The sequence below is a fragment of the Vitis riparia genome, chromosome 9, assembly GCF_004353265.1.
Source record: "Vitis riparia cultivar Riparia Gloire de Montpellier isolate 1030 chromosome 9, EGFV_Vit.rip_1.0, whole genome shotgun sequence".
Taxonomy (NCBI): domain Eukaryota; kingdom Viridiplantae; phylum Streptophyta; class Magnoliopsida; order Vitales; family Vitaceae; genus Vitis; species Vitis riparia.
The window spans coordinates 2,864,743-2,890,474 of NC_048439.1; the positions used below are offsets into that span (position 1 = coordinate 2,864,743).

At 33.2% G+C, this 25,732-nt stretch overlaps 2 protein-coding genes across 4 annotated transcripts; both read left to right on the forward strand.

Moving 5' to 3' along the window:
• The first annotated feature begins 290 nt into the window (after positions 1-290).
• On the forward strand, positions 291-8,591 carry LOC117921508 (nuclear poly(A) polymerase 4-like). Of its 3 annotated transcripts, none has more exons than XM_034839394.1 (12): positions 291-920; positions 1,012-1,089; positions 3,360-3,467; positions 4,245-4,307; positions 4,391-4,552; positions 5,316-5,429; positions 5,572-5,634; positions 5,733-6,062; positions 6,143-6,307; positions 6,460-7,413; positions 7,804-7,880; positions 7,980-8,591. In XM_034839394.1, the coding sequence occupies exons 1-12, from the start codon at positions 792-794 to the stop codon at positions 8,005-8,007; spliced, it is 2,271 nt and encodes a 756-aa protein (XP_034695285.1). In that variant the 5' UTR covers positions 291-791; the 3' UTR covers positions 8,008-8,591. The 3 variants fall into 3 exon arrangements, with proteins under 3 accessions (XP_034695285.1, XP_034695286.1, XP_034695287.1); XM_034839395.1 differs by having other exon boundaries at positions 7,983-8,591; XM_034839396.1 differs by lacking the exons at positions 291-920; positions 1,012-1,089; positions 3,360-3,467 and adding an exon at positions 3,628-3,790.
• A 4,284-nt stretch (positions 8,592-12,875) lies between these two features.
• LOC117921685 (hexokinase-2-like) lies at positions 12,876-18,890 on the forward strand. Its single transcript, XM_034839638.1, has 9 exons — positions 12,876-13,298; positions 14,320-14,470; positions 14,559-14,741; positions 15,915-15,989; positions 16,180-16,335; positions 16,503-16,601; positions 16,706-16,836; positions 17,544-17,625; positions 18,190-18,890. Exons 1-9 carry the CDS (start codon positions 13,027-13,029, stop codon positions 18,535-18,537), a joined length of 1,497 nt encoding a protein of 498 aa, XP_034695529.1. The 5' UTR covers positions 12,876-13,026; the 3' UTR covers positions 18,538-18,890.
• The last annotated feature ends 6,842 nt before the right edge of the window (positions 18,891-25,732 follow it).

Here is a 25,732-nt window from a genome sequence, read left to right on the forward strand (position 1 = left end):
ATTTATTTTAAAAAATGTAAATTTTATTTATAAATTTATCAAAATTGAAATAATATTGTGAATTTATTTCCAACTCCAAAATAAAAATAAAGAGAAAATTCAAAGGGTATATATAAAACCCTATTTTCCACGCGTCAATGGGGAAAAAAGGAAAGACAGAGTTTCCTTGTGGGTGACGTTACCAATATTCTCTGACCCGGAGGCCACCACCAGATATTAAAATAAAAATCACCGAAACTCGGATCCCCGAAACGCCCACCGAATAAAATATCCTAAAAACATGAGAAAGAAAATCACCACTCTGCCCTAATTCAGATCGACGTCCGCGCTTTCCCACCGCTCTCGCTCGTTCTCTCTCTCTTTTTCTCATCCCTCTGAACTCACCTTCCTCTAGGGTTTCGTCTCTCTCTTTCCTCTCTTTTGTTTCTAGACCTTTTGCTTTCTCTATCGAGAGGGCGGTGCCTCTGTCTGCTCTCAGATCTGTGCTCTCTACGCTGTAGGGTTTCCATTTTTATCAATTCGGTTTGATATTCTTGGTTTTTCGTTTCGATGTTTGGTCGTGGCGATTTAGGGTTTCGTTCGTCAATTTTCGTTGATTCTTGCGGTGAAGGGTTCGGTTTTTTACGGCGGCGCCTCCGATCTTGGTTTCTTGGATTCTAGGGTTCGGGGTGGAAATTGGGTTGATTTTGGTGTTTTTTGGGGTTTGGATTCGGATATAGGTGTAGGGTTTGATTTTATTTCATTTTTATTTTTATTTTTTTTAGTTTTTTGGGGTTTTGTTTTGTGTCGGTATGGTGAGTTCAAAGGGGTTGGGGGATTCGCCGCCTCGGCAATCGGTGAAGCAGTATGGCGTGACGAAGCCGATATCTGTTGCGGGGCCGACTGAGGTGGATATTCAGAGGAGCTTGGAGTTGGAGAAGGTTTGAGTGCTTTGCTTTGAATAATAGGCCTTTTCTTTGTTTTTCGTGAGATTTTGTCTTGAAATTTGTTTCTTTTTGCTCTGTATGTAAGTTTTTGGTGGATGCCGGGCTTTATGAGAGCAAGGAAGAAGCAATTAAGAGAGCAGAGGTTCTTGATCGGCTTGGGCAGGTAATCTATATGTTTGGTGACTTGTAATATAGCTTTTCCCGTTGGAATTTTGGAATCAGATAATCATATCATCGTAGGTAGTCCGCGCCACTGAATAATAACTGTTTCTGTGGATTGTAATTGCACATTTGGTATCAGAGAGTTGTGGTGTATGCTATATATATTTTTCCATTCGGCGGCAAATAGCTTAATTGTTTGGGAAATGTTGTTAAAGCTAGTCTGGATGATGTGTGTGTGTGTGTGTGTTTTTTTTTTAGAAAAAAAAACATAGGCAAATGAGAAAATATATTGAAAGTGCCTAGAAGGAGGCACACCAATATCTGCACAATGCCTAGTCGAAGCTAGTTTTGATAATGTTAAAAGAGAAAAACACTGTGGCATATGAATTAATGAGGTTAGAATTCATTGTTTGTATGACAAATGAAGTGAGCATTCTACTTGGTATGGCCATGTGGTGCCTTTGTATAAACCATGTATACTTCAGCATGCTCTTTTATTAGGTGCTATTAATCAATAAATATTTACGTTTATAATTTTTTTTTTTAAATTTTTTTATTTATCAATGACATAGTGGTAACACAGTGGTGACCATCTTTTCAAGAAAATGAAAGAAAATACAGTAGAATCAAATTTGAGTGATGGGGGAACCAAAAGAATTCACATTAAACCTGGAAAGAAGTCACATTAACCTGAAACTAATAGTTGCCTCTCTCATAGATGGGCTGATTGATGTGAATTGACATGCTTTTTGAATAAGGCTAAATTTGAGTGGGAAAGGGGGGAAACGTCTCTTCTTGTTAGAATCACAGAGTCAAAGCCCTAGTCTTTAGACCCTCAAATTTCATGGAGAATTTGTTGTGAATGTGCAATAGATGGAATGAGATGGAGAAGGATTTGATTCTATCATATGATGATGACAAAGAAATGCACTACTCCCCTTGACATGATTGAGGAAAGGCACAAATATACTATCCCTCCCCTTGCGGTTGCTTATTAAGATAAGCTTGGGACTTGAACCTGATGTCTCCCTTTCCTATGAAAGGGCACCAATCAGTTGAGCTGCCTTTGGGGTGCTTGTTTGTGAGACTTAGTTGACAGGCAAGGATTCAATGATAATCTCTCAATATCTCCTAGTTCCCACTAATCTTGTCATCTGACAATGCCAAGAAACAATGAACAAAGAATAGTAAACAGCTTCATGGGTCTATTTAGTTGTTTGCTAATAGATTTTACGTATAAATCCTTGGGGTAATGATTGTGTAAATTATTTTAGCTTAATAAAATTCATGGGTAGTCATTGAATTTATGATATAGTTGTTAAATGCATACCTTAGTTCTAAGTTGCAACGACTCCATAGCTTTGCTACCTTCTCTGCCAACATGTGTGATTTGTTGATGAGGTGCACCTTGTCTCAAGGCAAAAGGATGTCATTTTGGTCCTTCATTTAAATTGATCCAGGGAAGGGAAGATGATGTTGACAGCCAAACAATACTTATATTTTCCTTTGGTGTCTAAGTTCCTCAGCTGCCTAATAGTTAGACATCAAAACTTATTTTGTTTCTCTACTCTTCTTTTTTTAAATTTTCTGACCATATATTCAACCTTCTATAATGTTGCATTTTCTTGTTGGCTGTTACTTTTAAATATTCGGGACTATGATTTAATTGGAATTCTGGATAATCTTTTGTGATATATTTACCCATGACAAATTTTTGCATGTTCAAATTTACAATATTTTATAAAATTGCATATGCGCCTTTCTGTTGGTGTTTCCCTTTTTATAATACTCTCTCATGTTACCTACCAAAAAAAAAATGCATATGCGGCATAAACTAAGTCTTATTTTGATAAGGCGCACCTTGCACTCTAGGAGACATTTGTGCCTTAAGTGTATATCTGACACGTTTTAAAACTATGAATTTGGGTGAGCTATAACTTGTCTCATGACAAAAATTCCCATATTTTCTTCTGTATATGCATTTGCTATTCTGTAATAAGCCAAATGACTGCAATTTATAGTTTGAAATCACCTGAAATTAGGACTTTAAAGTGAATGTTAAGTGTTTCCATTGTTTTCATTTTCTTGATTTTTTTATTTGATCTTTGAACATATAATGCCTTCTGTGTTGTCTATCGTTCACAATGAAGTTGTCATTCCCAATGCTTGCAGTTTAGGTTATTTATGATGTGCATTAGTCACTGCCTGTTGATTCTGGCAATTGTTTACTTTTTTAAGCCAATTTTTTTGTTGCCATATCCTTTGTGTTAGATTGTAAAAGATTGGGTGAAGCAGCTGACACGCTTGAGAGGGTACACAGACCAGATGGTGGAGGATGCAAATGCTGTGTTATTTACTTTTGGTTCCTATCGGCTTGGGGTGAGTTAAGTTTGGTTTCTGTCGATGATTCTGTTGATGATTCTGTTGATGCAATTGAAAAGATCATAATGTTTATAATTCTTCTGTGGTTGATGCTTTCTTATCTTTTGTTTGTATGAACTTAATGTGTTCAAGGACTGCATTTAAGCTTCTGTCTACTCATCATTTTGGATTACTTCAAGAGGAAACAAGGGGTTAACATGCTTTGCTTTTGAAGAGTTGCTCATAGGTTCACCTCTCTCTCAGAGTGCCAGAAGTCTGGCTGAAGATTATGTTTTGACCTATTATTTTGAATGGTCGGGTTGGTTCTGAAACTAAGGAGTGCAAGTTTTCGTGATGGATCAGTTAAGACTAGGCCACTGGAGAACTTTGGTCGGAGACTGCTGTAACATTTCATATGTTGTCTAAGTATTTCTATTTTAAGTTAATCAAATGTTGTGATCTGGAATCTACAGCTCTAATATGCTTTCCTAGGTTGTGACCAAGTAAATAAAATATTCAAAATTTTTTCCAAGAAGTCCATGATGACCACCCATTAGGAACAATCTCTGATTAGGATATTCTTTGATCTAGAATTGACCATAATAAAATAGTACCCCAGTAGTCAAGCAAATTTTTCAGAACAGTATTTCCTTTCTAGCATTACTTTTCTTATGCATATTTCATGTTGTTTGATGTTTATCATTATTTTGATGCTCTTATTTGTACTTTGATGTCCTCCTCATGCGGTATTAGGAAGTTTAACTTGAACCTTATTATTATTATTATTATTTTTAGGTGCATGGTCCTGGGACTGACATAGACACTTTATGTATTGGGCCATCATATGTGAGTCGGGAGGTATGTAATTAATTTATGTGAATTGGTATTGTGAACTTCAGAACATTTGATCTATCTTTGTCTAATACTGGCCTCCCTATCAGGAGGATTTCTTCTTTATATTGCATAACATCCTGGCAGACATGGAAGAAGTTACAGAACTACAGCCAGTTCCAGATGCACACGTTCCAGTGATGAAATTTAAGTTTGATGGAATATCAATTGATCTTCTTTATGCGAGTATCTCTCTTTTGGTTGTGCCAGAAGTAAGCCTTAGTAGAGAAGGATATCCTTGCCTATACGCATGTGTTACATAATTTTTCTGCCCTGTGTCTTGATTAAGTGTACACAATTTTGCTGCTCTGTGCTATGTTGGTGTTTGTTTCCCAGTAAGCTTCTTCCCATTTAAGTTTATTGATGATTCGCAAAACGGTTGAGCATGCCAGAACTCTCTCTCTCTCTCTCTCTCTCACACACACACACACACACCCCAACTCCCCGAAAGAAGGAAAAAATTCTCAAGTTTGCAATGCCTTCCATATTGTAGATTTTGGTTTTACTACTCCCTTGGAATTTTGAAGTAAAATACTGCTTGTTACTAATAAATTTTATCAGTTATGAATAGTATTTTGATCAAGTATATTTTGCTATGTATTACATTGTCTTCTTTCTGCATGTGTGTCCCATTTCTGACATTCTCATGGTTCACTGGAATCTTAATTGTATGATATTAGAGGACTTCTGCACTTCCTGGCAAATATATATATATATTTTTTTTAATTTGGCATTTAGTATTATGTTGTCAACGTATTAAATTGTTCTGTGGCATGTGCCATGACTGCTCTTCTACAAACCGATATGATTTTGTGGCAGTTGTCCTAGATCTGCTTATAGGAATGTAGCTCTTGTAAAGGTCACCATTTTGGTATTAAGTAATAAGCCATGATTACTCAACTGCCATTTTATAGTTTCTTTAGTGTTGCAATGTGGTCAACATTTTAATATCATTTTTATTCAATTTATTAACAGGACTTGGACATCTCTGATTTGTCTGTACTATACAATATTGATGAGCCGACTGTTCGAAGTCTTAATGGCTGCAGAGTTGCAGATCAAATTCTTAAGCTCGTTCCAAATGTTGAGGTAACTGCTTGAAATGCATTCTGACAGTTGATGTGCCATTTTGAAGTAATTTCATGTGTCTTTTCATTATCGTGTGTCTAATTATAGTACATGATTCATTTTTGGTCCCTACTTATCATCTAAGCCCTCTTGCAAATTGTAGCATTTTCGCGCAACACTGCGATGTTTAAAATTTTGGGCTAAAAGGCGTGGTGTTTATTCCAATGTAAGTGGGCTCTTTAATCAGTGTGATTTTTGTCTCAGAATTGGTATTTCATTGAATTATTGTGAATATTCTCTTTAACTTCTGTATGACATGTTCAGGTTACTGGATTTCTTGGTGGTGTGAACTGGGCTCTTCTTGTGGCTCGGGTGTGCCAGCTTTATCCTAATGCGGTACCTAGTATGCTGGTTTCCAGATTCTTCAGGGTTTACACTCAGTGGCGCTGGCCGAACCCCGTGATGCTATGTGCAATAGAAGAAGATGAACTTGGTTTCTCTGTCTGGGATCCCCGCAAAAATCCTCGAGATCGAACTCATCACATGCCAATCATAACACCTGCTTATCCTTGCATGAACTCGAGTTATAATGTGTCAATAAGTACACTTCGGGTTATGATGGAGCAATTTCAATATGGGAATAAGATCTGTGAGGTAAGAAATTGGAGTGTTTAATTTCTTTGAGCCCTGTACAATGCACTACTGATGACCTACTCCATGTCTCCTCCCTTCAGGAGATAGAGCTGAGTAAAGCTCAGTGGGGTGCTCTGTTTGAGCCTTACCTGTTCTTTGAAAGCTACAAGAACTATCTGCAAGTTGACATAGTTGCAGTTGACATTGATGACTTGCGTGCTTGGAAGGGTTGGGTGGAATCCAGGCTGAGGCAGTTGACTCTGATGGTAATATCTTTGCTTTTGGCCTATTTATGGAGCAGAGAAGACTTTGGTCAACTTCAATTTAAAACTATATTTATACTTTAGGTTTTTTATTTCTATTTTTTATCTTTAATAAGAAAATTTTCTTACAAGTGCTTATCAATTCAAATGCACAGATAGAGAGGGACACCTTTGGAAAGTTACAGTGCCATCCTTATCCACATGAGTACGTTGATACATCCAAACAGTGTTCCCATTGTGCCTTTTTTATGGGTTTGCAAAGAAAACAGGGGGAAATAATCCAGGAAGGTCAGCAGTTTGATATACGGGGAACAGTTGATGAATTCAGACACTCTATTAATATGTACATGTTTTGGAAACCGGGAATGGAGATCTATGTTTCACATGTTCGTAGAAAGCAGATTCCATCTTATGTATTCCCAGAAGGTTACAAAAGATCCCGCCCACAAAGGCCTGTTAACCAGCAGCAGGGTGATGAAGCATGTAGGACTGGATCCAGTGAGAAACATATGAAGAGGAAGAAAGATCCTGAGGAAGTAGATGTGGAGCAAGATAAAGCAGCAAAACGGCTAACCATTAGTCCACAGAGGCAGGACTCGGTTTCTCCTGAAATTATTAGTCACAGGTTCAGCAGTTCATCACAGGAATGTTCAGCGTCAGGTTCTGCAAAAGCAAAAGAGATTGTTGAAGGGGACAGAAAATGCCAGGTGGGTATGGGCAAACTGGAAGATTTGGTGTCAACTAATGTAGAGAATATCGAGATGGGAGCCATTGGGAGAGGGATGAGGTGGATGAAGGCTGATGAGAAGGGCAATATAGAGCCAGATAAATCAGACAAGCCGATACCTTGCACAGGAAATGCCGAGGCTGGAAGTGTCTCTAATTCTAGTGCTGTCACTAGCATTACAAGTGAGGTCAGTTCTTCTGGGGATGTTGGATTTGAATCAGTAGGAGGCAGTAGTGATGGGAACACTGGCAGTGTTGAAGGGAGCAATATCCTTGGTATTTCACAGGGTGATTCATGTGAGGCAGATTCTGAATTGCTTCTGGAGAATGGTTGCCTGAATGCCAAGGAAGGATTTCAAGATGGATTACATGAAGAGTTAGAGGTTTTGGATTTAAGTTCATTGTCCCTTTATTTTTTCTTGTTTTGCTTTTGCTTTCTGCCTTGATTTCTTTTCCGATTTCTGTTTTAATATTTTACACGATTCCAAAAGGTGATTTCTCATTCCCCTTCAGTCCAACTCATAGTTTGTCAATATAATGGGTGCAGAAGAGCAGGGAAATGGATTCCAGATGTTCTGATTTCAACTATATCATTTTCCTCCACCTCTTCTCTGCACTCTCGAAAGTTGGACAGTAGAGAATTGGAACACCTATTCATTATCCGAGATATGAAATACAAAATCAACCAATTTCATGATCTTCTGATGTTGCTTAAATTTTTATGAAACGCCTAATCTTTTAATTTTGGCCTTTCTTGCCTTTGTGTTGTGAAGCCAAATGCTGCCCTTGGGATTGTGTTGAAATCTAGAGGTGGAGTTGACTCGGAACCTGTGCCAAAATCAGTGTTGAGGCAAGTTTTTTGAAATTCTAAATAGTATTCTCTTGTTTTCTAGTACTATGTTTTGTCTTTATACTGCTCCTTTTTTGGTGGTTTCGTTTCTCTCTATAGCAGGTTGAGTCTAACATCAACAGCGTGAAAGACCAGAATTCAACTGGAACCGAGAAACACCGAGATGGCTCAGAAGAGAGACAGAAAGCCAGCAGTTCTGGTAAGTGACATGTTAATTGCTGGCTTTCATTTCTTTCTTTTTTTTCAGGCAGGCTCTCGAATGCTATATTTGCGGTTTTTGGGAACCAAACAAAGAAAAACAACAAACAATATTGATCTGAAGAGCAGAGGGTGCAGCTTTGCTACTTTCCTGTACAGTTTTAGTTTATGAATCAAGCTGTGCTGCATAAGAGATTGAGCTCCCACATGGCTCATGAAAAGGGGGTAATGTGGTTGATGCTCATCATGTTTAGCAGGCAGCAACTAGGGTTGTAGTTATTTTCGCTTTCTATGCGGGTGTGTGGGAAAGTGTCCAAGTGTGCCTTCTTTGTGAAAATGGTTGGGATAATGTTTATGTTAAGGTTACAGACTCTAAAAGAGAGGGGGAGAATGCGAAGGGAGGTGTGGTTATTGGGGGTGTGCCTGCCCTCTCACATTTCAGTACACTCGATTGATGCCTTTGTAATCAACACCTTTACTTAATATATATCAACCCTCTTCGTTCTCTGTGTACTCAAGTATTTTATTGTATTATACTTTATTTTGGCCACTAGCTTGATATTTTGAGTTTTGATTGGGCGACGCAACCACAACCATGTATTCACCGACCTTCCTGGTTGGGAATGAAGAGTTGTCAGAAGGGGGTGGACCTTCCTTTGCCTTGGAGATGAATGCTGTTTTGTATTTGGTGTGCTACGGATAGGGCACCCTATACCCGTTGGGCTCTCCGAATACCCAAATTGCCGGAATGCTGAAATCTGTATCTGCTTTTCCTCTCCCTAGGGCCATTTCTTTACAATACTGCTGAGAGTCGGATCAACCATGTCAATCAGTTTTAAAGGCTCATTCCATAGTGTTTTGGAAAAAATAAGGGCCCGTTTCAAAATACAGTTTTTAATTTTTTTTATAAATAAAAGTGTTTGAAAAGATATTTAAAAAAATAGTTTTTCAATATTAAAAACAAAAAAGTTTGTTTAGATAAAAGAATTTGTATTGTTTAAAACAATGTCTTACTTTTATTTTATAAAAAGTTTGTAAATTTAATTTATAATAATATAAAAAATTTATTTTTTTATTTTTGTTAAAAATGAATAATACTAATTATCAATGCTATTTTATTTAAAATGAATAATGAATAAAGTTTTACTTTTTAATATATAAATGAGCCTAAGTTTTTTATTACATATGCTCGCATTTAGTACTCAATTTTGAACATAATATTTTAAAATATTTTGATTTAGTTTAAAATTAATTGAATTAGTTTTTTTAATGCAAATTATTCTTAAAAATTAAAGAATTTATTAAAGAATTTTAATTATTAATTATATCTTATTTAATTTATAATTTATTTACCTAGTGATAATTTTTTTTTTTTAAATATAGTTGTTTGTATGGGATAATTACTCATGATATATCAATTTTCCTCTATTATTTTTTTTCAATGATTAGATTTATTTTTGAGTTCTAAATTATTTTTAAATTTATTAAATTCATTAATAAATTCAATAAAAAGTCACTTGATTTGAAGTTCATTTTTCTAGTGGAAAATTTTATAAAAGCATAATTATGTGTTAAAAAAAAATAATAGAGTCATTATACACCAAAAGAAATAATAGTCATAATAAACCAAATTTTTATCCATAAATTTTATGGTATTAATAAGTTTATTATTTGAGTTTTAAATTATTTTTAAAAATTAGTAGACTTGTTAATGAATCAAATACATTAAGTTTTATTTAATTTAAAGTTCACTTGCCTAGCAAAAAAAATGAAATAATAATTTTATATAAAAGAGAAACAATATAATTGTTTTAAATCAATTTTTATTCATAAATTTTTTGTCTTAATGAGTTTATTATTTAAGTTTTAAATTATTTTTAAAAATTAATACATTTATTAATAAATCTAACATATTAAGTTTTGTTTAATTTGAAATCAATTTGTCTAATAAAAAAATATCGAAAAATAATGACTCTATGTAAAAAAAAAATAATATAGTGGGTGTCTTTCTTTATTATTTTTAAAAATGAGTGAAAACAACTTTTACTTAAAATGTGTTTTAAGAAGTGTTTATAGTATTTCTTACTATGGGAAATTTTTTTATTTCCAGTATTAGAAAGATCAAAAACACTTTTTAAAATCACTGTCAAACGTTCTCTTATTCTCTAATAATTATTTTTTATTTCACTTTGTTTTATAAAACTACAAACAAAGAACAATAATCAAACAATGTTATAAATTTTTAAAAATTGTTTTTAAAAATTCCACCAAACAAGAAACTTTCGAAATTAAAAAAAAAAAAACTTTTTTTTTGGACATTTTGTAAAATAAAATTTTATTTGAGAACTTCAAATGTTATTAAATTATATTTAATATTTAGAAATAACTTTTATTAGTGTCTACTTTCAATCATTTTCCATATACGTAAATATTAGCGACATATCGGTAATCGCGGATATCTTGGTGATATAAGCAAAATATCGACCTTAAATGGGAAAAAATCACTAAAATTTTAGAGATATATTGGATATAAGTGAAAAATATTTTGAAAAATTAAATTATTATAAATAAGTTAATTTTAATTATCTTATAATTTATTTTGTATACTAATTAAATATAAAACAAATATAAAATCATAAATAAAATTATCAATATTTTTAAATAAAAATATTTTGTATCAAAATGTACCAATATTTTTAAATAAAAATCATAAATATATTTAAATAACATAATTAGTACATCTGCAACAATTTAGTTTTTAATTTATAATTTTATTTTATTTTGATATTCAAGTGTAATAATAGTATATTAAGAATAAATTAACCTAGTACATTTTTAAATTTGTATAACATTGAATTTAAATTAGTACATTTTATAATTAATTAATATATTTTCAATGGAGGTAAGTAAATTAACTTAATAGTAATATATTTAAATCACATAATTAGTATATCTACACTTACAAAATTCACATTTCTTATCGGCAGAAACTATATAATTAAATTTAATATCGCAAATCATATCATACATATATTAGTTTATTCAACAAAACAACTTTAAAATGTCTATTAAACTTCTAATTTCATTTTTAAGAGTTTTCTCTTATATTTTCATAAGTTTTGATAAATTCTTGATTTAGTGATATTTTGTGTCAAAATATCCGCCGATATATTCGATATATCTATAAAATCCAAGTATCTATATATCCGTAATTACCGATATTTTTATCTTTGTGTATAATTATGTTTTAAAACTATCTAAGAAAAAAATGAGTACAACTAATTCAAAACAACTAGATGATGAATTTTTTTAAAATATTTTAGTTTTTGTTTTTAAGAACCATAGTCTGATTTCTCTTTTTCAATTGTCAAATATCTTTTCTTGTTTAACATTTTTATTCCATCTTGGTTGAGGAATTTATGGAAATTCAGAATATTACATTGTAAAGGAATTTTAAATTAAGGATTTAGAAAGGAAAATTTTTTCAAATAATAAAATTATTTTGAAAATGAATTTTAAAAAGGAAAACATTTTCAAATCTTTCAAGAAATTTAGAAAAAAAAATTAATTAAAAATTTTGAAAGAAAAATCTTTTCAATTTAAGTAAACTGTTTTTAATAAAAGTGCTTAACAAATTTCTAAAAATTAAAATTTATTTTTTTAAAAAATAAAATCATTTATAGGAATACCAACTCATGAAATTCGAAATCTATAATGACTAAATATATTTATACTAAATTTCATCAAGCCTCAATGAAATTAATCTTAAAAATAACCGAAACCTTATTCACCCCCATTAACTATTTCATAAGTAAAATCCACAAATAAGGATGGCAATGGGGCAAGTTTTTTCTGGTACCTGCCCCGCCCCTAATGAGACGTGATTTAATTTTAATAAACGGGTTTGGGACGGGTATGAGATTTTTTTTTTAAACCCGGGGCGGGTTTGGGTATTGCCTCATCCCGCCCCACTCCGATTATATATAAAATTAATTTTAATTTTAATTTTAAAATTAATTTAATTTAAAATTTTATTTTATTATTTTTAATATATAGATAATAATAATAAAATTTAATAAAATAAGTTATAAAAAATATAATAATTTTATTATTTATAAAATATATTTATTTTAATATAATTAAAAATTTTAAAAGTAATTTAAAAAAAAAGTTAAACGGGACGGATTGGGATGGATGCAACCCGTTTCAAACCTGCCCCATTGTCATTCCTAACCACAAACTTTGAAACAAGTTTAAACCAAATGAACCTATGCATAAAACATATACATATTACACAACCATCAATAGAACAAAGAAACACACTTCCCCCTCAAAAAGTTGGGATTTGTTTGTGCCTTTGGATGTCTTACAAAAGCCCTCCAATGTGGGCATCGTCCTGTTTCTTAGAAGAAGAAGATTCCAATTTCTTAGGCCAACCAACCACGTAGTGTTGGAAAATATCAGAGTCAAAGCTTACTTTTTGGGATCCCCATCTCTCTCATTCTCTATTTTGCCCTTCTCTTTTAACTCCCAAAATTTCCACTTTGGTTTGACTAATGTCTATATTAGTCTTTATCCATTAATTATTCTTTCATAGTTTATGATTATATTGCTTCAATAACTAAACTTCTTATCTCTCAAATAAAGTTGACTTTCATTCATCACAAATTTGACCCTTCAAAATTAGGACAGGAAAAATAAGGTCAGAATTGTAAATAAGGGAAAATACACGTGGCATCCGCATGTAGCGAGTACCCAAAGAAACAGTGGCCGAGAAAATTTCCCTCCATGGAACATCCTTCCTTCTAGTGTTGGGCTCACTTTTTTCTTTCGTATCATCCGACGTAATTTTCTCGTCCTAGGAAATTTTCCCAAGAGAGGGGTTTCGAGTTTTTGTTTTCTCTGTTTTTTCTTTTTCTCTTTGGACGTCTTTTGTAGATTTGAGGTCATGGGAAAAGTTGCGGTGGGAGCAGCAGTGATAGGGGCGGCCGCGGTGGTGGCCGTCACGGCTTACATCGTCCGCCGCCGCATGCGGTGCGCGAACGGCAGGGTAAAGGCAATGGAGATTGTGAAGGACTTCGAGGAGGATTGTGCAACCTCGTATTCGAAGCTGAAGCATGTGGCCGATGCTATGACTGTGGAGATGCACGCGGGCCTTGCTTCCGAAGGTGGAAGCAAGCTCAAGATGCTGATCAGCTATGTGGATAATCTCCCAACTGGGTAATTGTTTTCTTTTGGTTGTTTGATCCAATGTAGGTCTTTTTTATGATAATTCGACGATCTCGTAATGGGTATCATGATTTTGTTGATTTGGTGAATTTTATGATTTGTTTGATCTGATGTGATTCAGCCATGTGGACAATCTGCCAAATGGGGTTGCTTTTCCCTTCTTCTTTTTGTTCTTGTGTTTGTTCGAATCCAATGTGGCTCATTTTTACGGTAATTTGATGATCTACATAACCGGTAGAGTGGATTTTTTGACCTGAATGATTCTCTTCTTTGTTTGATCAGATGGGATTAGTTCTATGGCGATTTTCATGATCTACCCAATGAGTATTGGGGTCTGTTTATCTCCTTGATTATTATCTTTATTTGATTCAAATGCGAGCCAGTTTTGTGATTATTTGATGATATTCCAAATTGGTATAATGATTTGATTTATATGATCATTTTTGTTATGATTCAATGTGATTCACTCTTATAATGATTTGATTGCCCATCTAGTAAGTATTATGGCTTTGTTTCAGGTACAGTGTGGGTGTTCTTTATGCCCGGTTTTTGATTAGTTTGACAATTTTTGATTTATTGATTGTTGAAAATTTACAGTCCACCGTATAATTATTTTATCTGTTCAACAGATTGTCACTCACATTCCAAATGGGGTGAGCCAACAAAATTGAATAGGCAGAATCGATTGTTTCTGACATTAGGATATATTAATAAGCAGCCATTGGATTCATGTATACGCTGCAAACCGACATATGGAACTTGGCCTTATCATATTCATGTCTTTTAATATTGAGATCATGTATGGTATTGGAAGCTTGATGTCATAACTTGCAACTTCCAGGTCAAGCCGTGAGCAATGAATAAATTCTGTACATGGATACAATGAATAACAATTATGTCAGATTGTGTGAAACTAATTTTAGTTTAGTGGACATTCCTCAATATGTTAAATAGATGGTCTAAATGAGATTTTAGTTGGATATGTGTGATTGTTTCATTCTTCCTATTTCAGGGATGAGAAAGGATTGTTTTATGCATTGGACCTTGGTGGAACAAACTTCCGTGTGTTGCGGGTACAATTGGGAGGAAAGGATGGGCGCATTGTTAATCAGGAATTTGTTGAGGTGTCGATTCCCCCAAATTTGATGGTTAAGAGTACAGATGTAAGTATTTGTCCTAGTCCAGAGTGTTGCCATCCTCACTAGTTTGGTACATATATCTTAAAGTCTCAAAAAATGATTGTGGTTTCAGGCACTGTTTGACTATATTGCAACTGAACTTGCAAAATTTGTTGCTAAAGAAGGCCCAGGTTTTCATCTTCCACCTGGTAGGCAGAGGGAACTAGGTTTTACCTTCTCCTTCCCTGTGATGCAAACATCAATCAACTCTGGGAATCTTATTAAGTGGACCAAAGGGTTCTCCATAGATGATACGGTAAATCCTGATTTCTTGTGCCCCTTTTTTATAGGCAAAGAAAGATTTATAAAAGTGTCCAATAAACCAAGGATGTATCCCTAGTACACAAGGGGGTATACAAAGGGCACCAATAGGTAGAGAGGACACGAAAAACGACTTTTTTTGTGTGATTCAACATGCATAACTTCTTTTGTTTTTTATCAAAGAAATAGATGTAACTCTTTTTGGAACTCGGCATGAAATTTATGCATGTCTTCATCATATGAAATTAGTTTTTCTATATGTGAACTGTAATTTCTCCTCAACCATATTTTCATGATCCTAGTTAATAATCCTTGTGATTCATTTAATGTTGAGTGGCCTCTCTTATTTCCATGACCCAGGAAACGGGTACTGTTTGACTTTCATAGTCCATTCTCTCAATGTTAACATGGTAAAATATTCACTTCTAATTTTTTATGTCAAAGTGCAAATGGTAGCAGAACTTGTTATTATGATATATTAGTTCAAAGAATCAGTATGGAAGTGGAATGGTTACTGGAAATTATTTTTGATGCAATTTATGATCAAGACATCACTTAAGGTTGGTTTTTCCTAACTCAAGCACATATCTACTTTTCCCCTTTTATGTTTTGCAAAACGTATCCAGTATCTCCAATTGCTTTTCTTGTCATGGATGATCAATTTCTCAGATAAATTGGATGGTCACTTTGGTGGGCCAACAATTGTTAGTTAGAATTATACTTTTATGCATATCATTGTAGAAGCCGCACACTGTATAATTTGGTTTGTTGCTATGTTCACCATTGTTTGAAGCATGTGACCTTAGACTAAGGTCATATAATGTTTAAATTTATTCTAGGTTTATCATCCTTGAAGTCCAACAATAATTCCTCTCTACTTTCTGTATAGTCGCTGCCTCACCCCTATCTAGTCTGTAGATTCTATAAACCAAATTGCATCATTGGCAAATAACATTCATCAGAAGTTTACTTTTCTGTTAAATTAGCAGTTATTGAATTAGTATCTGCACCAAGAAGTTTTGAAGTAAACATGGAAACCTGGTATATTTGACAGTTGAAAGGATGATATTGTTCCACTTTGAAGGATAGATTGGCCGTAACTGAAGACAGTATTGTTTTCATGAATGTTATTTTCTTACTCAGCTTCTTTTAATTTCTGGGTGAATAGATTGGCCGAGACGTGGTGGCAGAATTAACAAAGGCCATAGAAAGAAAAGGCGTTGATATGCGTGTGTCAGCTCTTGTAAGTTAAAGTTGGTTGCTTCCCATTAAGAACACTAGCAGGACCTCTATTATGTTGGTTCATGCGAATGATCATTAATCTTTTTCTGGCACTTGTTATTCTTTATTTCAGACATCTTTGTGTCGTAGGATACTTCTCCAAGTTATTATCTTTCAATTTGGAAGTTTTTGATGTACAGTGTTGACTCTAGGTCAATGATACAATTGGAACACTAGCTGGAGGTAGATACTTCAACGATGATGTTGTTGTTGCTGTGATTTTGGGCACTGGATCTAATGCAGCATATGTGGAACGTGCACAAGCCATACCAAAATGGCAGGGTCTTCTACCTAAATCAGGAGATATGGTTAGCAATTCTTTAGTTTCTATTGTTTACTTATTTGATTCTGATGGTCAGATGCTATCTTTCTTTCTTCTTCATGATTGTGATATGTAAGTAAAATGTTAGTAGGGTTTGAAATGAAATTTATGATTGAGATGTATAATTGAAGCACCTCTGATATTTTGCTGTAGGTTATCAACATGGAGTGGGGCAACTTTAGGTCATCACATCTACCATTAACAGAGTATGACCGTGCAATGGATATTGATAGTTTAAACCCTGGTGAACAGGTGATTGTATATATTTAAATTTTTGTAGTTCCTAAGTCTTTGCTTTGCTTCTGTGTTTGTCATGATGCTACACATATTCTAAGATTTTTAATGCTTTTCCACAGATTTTTGAGAAGCTAGTTTCTGGCATGTATTTGGGCGAAATTTTGCGTAGAGTCCTACTCAGGATGGCTGAAGAAGCTGCCTTTTTTGGTGCCACTGTTCCACCAAAACTTAAAATTCCATTCATATTGAGGTATTTCCTCAAATTTATGGGCTATATCCTTGTACCTCGTGTTTTTCTGCAACTAATGTGTTTCATTTCTTTCTTGCAATTTGCATGCGATGTCTGTTATGGGTCCCAAAAAAAAAAAAAAACTGATATGCACTGTCTGCATTTGCTCTTTACTTCCAGTTACCTATATTTGTTTAAAAATGTTTCAGTCATGTCAGATGTTATAGAACACCTATCACCCAAGGCAAAAACTATAAAGAGAGTCCCTCAAGTGTTTTAATGAGCTCCCCTATTTCAAGGGGTTTTCATATACATAATTTCATGATGTGAATGAACTTTGATACTCTCCTCCATTCAGCAGATTTTATTGAAACTTTCCTTCGACTTTGTCTGTGTGCACAATCCCATTTTAATAAAACTTTGGGTTAATTTAGAAGAATAGGATTAACTCGATGTAAAGATTATGAAGATGAAATGAGCCTGAAATTGTATTTTTGAAATGACTGGAAAAGGGAGAGCTCCTTGCGGAAGGTATTAGAATGCCATGATTTGCATTACTTAAGACTCTTAATATAAATGAGAATACTGCAAATATGAAGCTAACAGAGACATTAACAGAGCTTCTGAAATTTATTTTGTTTGCTTAGATTCTCTTTTGCGCTTATATTCAGTATGAAGAATAGAATAGGCAAAATATGTAGTAACATTCTACACTGTGCAATCTGCAGGACACCTGACATGTCATCCATGCATCATGACACATCAGTCAATCTCAAAGTGGTTGGGATCAAAATGAAGGAGATTTTAGGGGTATGACCTTTTCTTGCCTCACAATCTCATAAGGAGTTGCTATAATAACTTTTATTTGCTTTTCATATTTCTTTCTCCAGTGCTTCGTGTTTTCATGGTACTGTGGGAATTATCTTTTATGAGATTTATGCAACTTCATTCTTGGGTTTTTCTGCTCTGCACCATAATCTTGGGGCTGAACTCAAATTTAGCCATTCTCACTTCCTTCTCACCCTCAAACTGCATTCAGTGAACAGCGATAGGAAATGGATCTTAGATGTCACTTTCAAATGTCGCATGTTCAATTTGATTTGCAGTAGCGCCTTTTGCATGGGATAAAGAATTAAACAGTCGGAATTTGTCCATATTCTTGTTCTTGAACAGCACAATGCAACATGTAGGGGTTGATTTGTCCATTCCCAAGTACTTTTTCATGCTAGAAAAAGGATCAAATGGACAGAATTTTTTCTTTATCCTTTTCTTGAAAACTGCTTCAGGGATTGAACATGAAATTTGTGAGTACTCTCTGTTCAACTGTTGCAGCAACATTCTATGTTTTCATTTGCTTTATTTTTGTTTTTGCAGATATCTGACACCCCCCTGAAGATGAGAAAAATTGTTGTTCAACTCTGCAACATTGTAGCCACACGTGGGGCTCGCCTTGCAGCTGCTGCTATCTTCGGAGTTCTGAAGAAAATGGGCAGAGATACAGTCAGGCCTGGAGAGAAACAGAAGACTGTCATCGCCATGGATGGTGGATTGTTTGAGCACTACAGTGAATACAGTAAGTGCTTGGAAAACACACTGAGAGAATTGGTTGGAGAGCAAGTTTCGGAGAGCCTCTTCATTGAGCATGCCAATGATGGCTCAGGCATTGGAGCTGCCCTTCTTGCTGCCTCTCATTCCCAGTACATTGGGGTAGAAGAGTCCTGAAAATGGTTGGCAACATTAAGCTTTTTTCTGAAGAAAGTTTCACCTTTTCCTGCAATCTCTCTTCATTTCTCAAACCTTTTCCTTCTTCACATTTTCCCTCATTTATTTCTATACTTCAGGTGATTTTTCTAACAAATCCTTAATCTATGGTTCCACAGAATATGTAACAGAAGTGGATTAAATGTATAAAAGCAGGACCTGGGGGCTGCTATGCTCTTCTGTTCTAGCCTGCCATTTTCCCCTTGATTTTGTTCTTCCTGCCAGATTATGGCTACCAATTCTGACATTGATTAATAAGATGGGGAATTTAAATTTTTCTTCAATACAGACTGTCTGCAGATCACCTTTCTCTATCTTAGTCCTCTAGATTTTGTTCTTTCAATCATACAATTTTTGTGTAGCTTTCTCACTTGGAATTAGCTTGCTGTGGTTCATGGATATGCGCAGCTAGGATTAAGTCGTAAGTTTCAGATGGAAAGTTCGGTTCTGAAAGTTGGATCGAAAGCATATTCACAATCAGAGCACAATGTTGCCTTCACTGGGACATTAACCTGGAGAAAGAATGCTTGCAAGTGTTGAGCATACAAGAACAAGGTCAGTATTGTAGTTCATGCAATTTTTAGCAAGCACTATTTCAAAGCCAGGTGATTGTGAATTCATGAAACTCATCTGTAGGGGGAACAATTCTTCTATGGTTACGTTTTGCCGGTCATGTCATATTTACTGTACATGTAATATCCCACATAAAAAAGGGTCATAAGTTTTTGATACTATCTATGTAATGGGTTTCTTTTAAACTTTGTTGACGTATTTTTAAAGCCGTGAAGGCCTAGTGGATCATTACAAAAAGGTATTAGAGTCGGTCCAACATCTCATTGTGGGACTTTTGTCTCTGTGACCCCCTTGCCCACTGAGGGGTGTCTATGTTTGAGTGATCTTGTAATCTTATGGGACATAATGGCAAGGAGTTATTGTGATACCCAGTCACATAGGGGAACATGTTCATCGAATTAGGTATGTGTAGTGAACTCCTCTTACCCGTATAAATGATTTTTTTTACTTATGAGGACCCATTGGCTCAAAAATGATAATATCTACATGATAGGGAACACGTGCATTACAATGTAAATTCAATCAACATCTTCTAATATAACTAATATCCTATCTAACAACTGTTTTTTAAGACAGTTTTCCATTCTTCAAAATAAAAAAATATGTTTGACATAAAAAAAAAAACAAAAAACATTTTTCTATTCTTAAAAATATAAAACATATTTTAGTTGTTTTCATTTGTTTTCTCATAATTGTTTTAGAAAATAATTATAAAAATATGGATAATGATTCAAAATAAAGCATTACATATAAAAATTATTTTTAAAAAATAGAAAATAAGTATTTTGCATTTGTAATTATAAAAACTGTCATATGAAAACACCATACTTTCCATTTTTAAACGATCCTCTAATGTTGATCTATGTATAAACAGAATGCACGTATTAGGATGAGTATGAAGTGTAGTGCTTTCTGTTAAGCATTTGTATTCGCATACCGACTTGATAGAGACAGATTGGAGAATTATGGAAGGGGATCCGACAAATATCCAATTGAAGCAACCTCGAAATGATACCAATTTGAAAACAAATGCAAATACTGCTCCAAGATCTATTGTATCATCCGGTGGTTGGCTGCAGAAATGGGGCCTTGCTATATTGTTCTTCACAATATAAGCACCATATATATTATATTCTAAGTACAAAAAGACAGATACATAGGGATATAGGGTTGTTATATTTGATGGGTTATTTGACCAGGAAAAGGGTGTGCCCATTAGTGTATTATGTAGAAGTGGAGATGCCCAAATTGTTGCTTTCTCTATGGAATGAATGCCTTGTTGAAATTTTTGGGAGCAAGGCCTTCCTTGTCATCCCACTTGCTGCAACTGCAGATGGAGAACGACACTAAAATTCTTAGTGATGCTATGTGAGTCAATTGAAGTATATACCCCTTTGAGTACCACGTATTTACATGTAGTGTCCTCCTTCTTCAGCCCTTTTGGTGGACTTCCCACCTTTTCCCCAACAAGATATTGATGAATACATTTCTAGCTTGAATGATAACTTCATCAATTTCTATGTTTTTAACGGTAATATCTTGTATCGAATAGGAAAAATAAATAAAAATCGTGACAGTATATATATAATGGGTTCAACCAACATTTTCAAGTCGTGAGAATGGTTTAAAGATGACGATTTCTACGAGAATGTAATAAGTATATTTTTACATCGACTCCCTTTAAATTTTAGTAATTAGTTGTTTCAAAAGTCATTATTAAGATTGGTGTTCGTTATTACAACTATTTTTGGTAATTTATAATAAAGTTTTCATTTTCACGTGAGTGATTTCTAGGTTTATTGTTTTTTCTATCAACATTTGAAGCATTTGAGGTTGCATCAATTAAGGATATATGATTAGAATGATTCTATTGTCGAAACTTCATGTTAAATTTTTATCATAATCATCAACTCTTTTCACCCCTTAATATATCACATTAATTTTATAAGTAATTTTTTTAAAAAATCATTTGATAATTTGATTGTGGAAAATATTTTCTTCTTTTGTATTGTGATGGAGTGAAATATCTATATTTATTCATGTACTTATATTGAATGTCATTTCTGTAATTAGATCCAAAAGAAGCCCCAAATTTCCAAACGCTCGTCTCCTCAAATGAGAGCGGGAAACACAAAATTTAGGGAGAGAAACTAAATCACATTCCAATGCCTTTCCATAACCTTCTCTCCCTAAAACTCCGCCATAATGGGCGGAGTGGCCACCAAGCCTGGCGGAGTCACCACTAAGACTAGGCGGAGCATACGGTGGCGCGCTCAGCTTCCAAGGGCTGTATTTCTCCACTTCTGGTATGCGCTGTATATATACGGCAGACAGGTCAAGCCAGGCAAATAAATAACACAGAAAACACTGCATTTGTACGTATTTTTGGAGTTAACATGGAACAAAAATTTGAATTATGTTTTCTTTGCTTCCTGAAAGTATGTATCTGTGTTTTTTGTTTCGATATTTGATTGTACGCATCGATACTAAAAGCTTTTCGGTTTAATTTTCTGCGTTTTGTTGTACGATTTCGTGATTTAGAATTTAGCTGATGATATTATTTAGGGTTTTGATTATAGTCTCTTGAATTGGATGCAAATTTTGGTTTATCGAATCATGGAAAATCTTTCCCCATTTTGGCTACTTTTATTTTGGTTTATTGAATCATGGAGAAGAGTTTGAGCGAAGAAGATTTCCTCAGAAAAATTGACATTTTTTTTTTCTCTTCTTGGAAATTGAAGTTGCTAAAGAAGAACTTCATACTTTGATGACATAAATTTATTCGAGAAATCTCAGAAAATTCAAATAAGAAAATGCTTTGAAGTATGTTTATCTTGAAAAGTTTGATAGTTTGGTAATAAAGCAGAATGCACGATAGAAATAATGAAAATTAAGAAAAGTGAATATTATTTTTAAAAATTAAAAAAAATTATTATTATTAATATTTAATTGTTCTTGATCTGTGACAACACTCTTCTATTATGTGCTTGATTCCGTCCATCTTGCATCTCTGCCCCTTGAATGGAGTCCTTTGACTTTTGGGTTGAAAGTAATTGCTCCTGTTCTCAAAAAATTATTAAATGGTGGTTTAGTAATCATAAAAAAGAAAAAAAAAAAAAAGTTCATACCTTTTATCGTAGTTGTTGTGTAAACAAAAACTTTAATCTAAACAATATTAGATTAGGAATAAAAAGATAAAACATATAACTTTTACGAGATTTTATCGTATCCTCATATGAGAAAGAGTTTTTCTATTGTATTATAAAGAATATTACTGAGAAGATACAATTATTAAGTTTCCAAACATCCGACTTTGAAGATACAATTATTAAGTTTTCAAAACATCCCACTCCATCTCTCCGTTCTTTGTATCCACACCTTGAACCATAAATCATTGATTTTGCTCCATTAGTATCTCTCGTATGTTTCATCTCATGATTTTTTCATTTATGATCTAAAATATTTATAGAATTATTTTTAATAACTTTCTCTATTCAATAAAAAAATCTAATATTACAATAATATATCAACTTAAGAAATATTTTATACAATATTCTTTACAAAAAAATCTTTATTAATTAGAAATTTTTTTGAAAACATCCCACTCTGTTTTTCCATTCCTTGTATTCACACCCAGAACCACAAACATTAATTTTGCTTCATTGGTATCTCCTGTATGTTTCATCTCATGATTTTTTTCATTTATGATCTAGAATATTTATAGAAACATTTTTAATAATTTTCTTTATTCAATAAAAAAATTTAATATTATAATAATATATCAACTTAAGAAATATTTTATACATTATTCTTTACAAAAAAATCTTTATTAATTAGAAATTTGAGACATTTTCCAACGTAAGTCATGAATGAATTGAAAAGTTTTATGGTGAGATTCTCAAATATTTGTTCAAGTCTCTTGAATATTCTTGAAGAGATCAAAGCTTTTTTCTCCCTTTTAGTCATTAACATATTTTTTAGATTTCTTTTACTAGACTATAATGGGGAGTAACTTCTCTTTTAAGACAAAGTTCATACCTCATATATTGTTGTATCATCAAAGATCATGCTCAAAATGTCTTGTTGATCAATGGTAGATATTACAGTCTCTTAGATTTCGCAAGTTTTTCTCTATTTAAGATATGATACACCGATTGAATGTTTAGATATTAAGGTTTAGCGTTATTTATTTATTTGTTTTAATAGAAAGACATTATTTATGCAGGTGGATCAAAACTTTTATAGCATTTGACCATCATCATTTAGTAACCCATGGCTTTTGGAGGAGGCTAGTAAATCAAATATCAGTAATATTTGATTGCTTTTAATTTAAAATTTTGGTAATAGTTTACACAGAAAAAATAAAATGAAAAAAAAATAGTGAGAAAAATATTTACTTTCTTATGAAGAAGAAAAGGAATAGAAAATCGCCAAAAAAAACATAATATTTTTATATTTTGATATCATGAAAAAAAGAATTATATTTTACAAAATATTAGTCTAATATCTAATATTATTATATTAACATCCTAAAAAAATGTTAATATAAAATATTATTAGTCTAATATTTAATATTTATACAAAATATTTTTATAGGTTAAGTATAATGTTATTTTTTTTATAAATTTTAAATGTTTTAATCATTGAATATTATTAATAAATAAATAATTACTTACTAAATTATAAATTATAAAATACTTTCTAATCATGCCTAATATGACAAAGATTCTCTATTTCTTTTAATAACATTAAAATGTACCATATTTTTTTATTCATTGTGCAAGTCAAATATGAGTATGGTAAAACATGCATTATATTGCATAATATGTATTATATATCTTATCTAGTAAAAAATTTATGGTAGAGGGCTAATAAGAGTTCAAAATTATCACACAATAGAAGTACAAAACTATTTTTATGTATAGTGTGTCTCGGGTAATATCCATTTAAGTCTTATAAGTTTTCACGGTTTTAAATTTTTAATGCAAATTTACGAGGTTGAAAGGAGTCTACAAAATGTATAGTGGCAAAAATCATCTCCAACTAAAGTGGGATGCCACATTTATTTTTTTTTATAAATAGAACGTCCTTATTATTTACCATGAGAATATAAGGTTAAATAGACACTCAACTTCATCCCGTGCAGATATCATCCACTTTGAGTTTAACGAGTTCTCACAACTTTAAAGCATGTTTATATAATTAAAATAAATTCATGATATGCACGATGTTAGGAATTTCTTCCTCCTCCAATCGAGACGAAATATCATGCTAGCATTTAAATTTTGTATAAAGTATAATATTTTCTTCCAAAACAATTTACTAATGAAATAAATGACAGTGCGTGACGTGGGGAACACGGAAGGACCATTGTTTTCACCCACACACCTCAATTTTCTCCGTTGCATCATTTTCCATCAACTTCAATTTCAAATCCTCTTTCTCAACAAGACATTACTAATAAATAATGATGAAGTTACAAGATAGAATTAGTTAATCTGATACCATCCCTGTAGTTGGGTCAAACCATTTATAATTGTAGGAGCTTCAGGAATTCTATTGAGTTGTTAATAAACTATAAAGAGATGGATGTGGGCGAAGGAGAGCCCATCTCCAAAAGTCCATCTTTCAGCCGCCATGGCCCACAATTATTTCCACTCTAGAAAATCCAAATTATGAGTTAATGAATCAAGTCAGCCCATGGATTGAAATTCAGCATGAGTCATCCCAGCTTAATGATTTCAACCCCAATCCAGGACTTTCCCAAATATCAGGCTGTGGGCCGAAGTCAACAGCCCACAATAACCGTTTGACCCCATGACCTAGATATCTTAGACCCTTTTTTCTTTTTTTTTCTTTTTTTAATTTCTAAGTCATATTTTCACTTATTTTGTCTAAACTAAATAGAGAAAAATTATTAAAAAAATAAAAATAAAAATAAAAATTAATATATTAATTTATAAATAAATCCTCACACATGTTAGGTTATGTTTGGCTGACAGAATATGAAGATAAGATTAGGATACAGAATTTCTACTGTCAACTTTCGGCCCTTTTTCATACCAGAAGCCCCACAAATCTCCATGTAATAATTTGTTGGGAACTACCATCCTTCTTCCACTTGGAACCCAGTCATTTTAGACTTGAATCTTGAGACAGCTTCGTTATTGTTATTATTGATTTCTTTACTTTGCCTTGTGTGGGACATGAATCTTGGGTCTCTTCACAGATTCAAAGTTACTCTGGTCCAAAATCATCTCTGTGGCCTGTCCCTTCATTTTTTTTTCCCTATGGCATCAAAAAGTCATTTTTAAATACCATTCAAATTAAGGGGACCCCACCACATAGGTTTTTAATTTATTTGTATTTAAATTTTATTTTTTGTAATTTTATTCAATACCCAGATGAAATCATATATATGAGACAGTGAAAAAGAGCATAAACTTTGGGTATAGCTCAAACAGAATGGCCTTTGGGTAAAGACCAATTGCCCTTAAGTGGCACCTCTCAATGAAAATGACCCTTCATTCTCAAATCTCTTTTATGTTCCATCCAACTTTTAACCATTCCCATTAAGCATGAT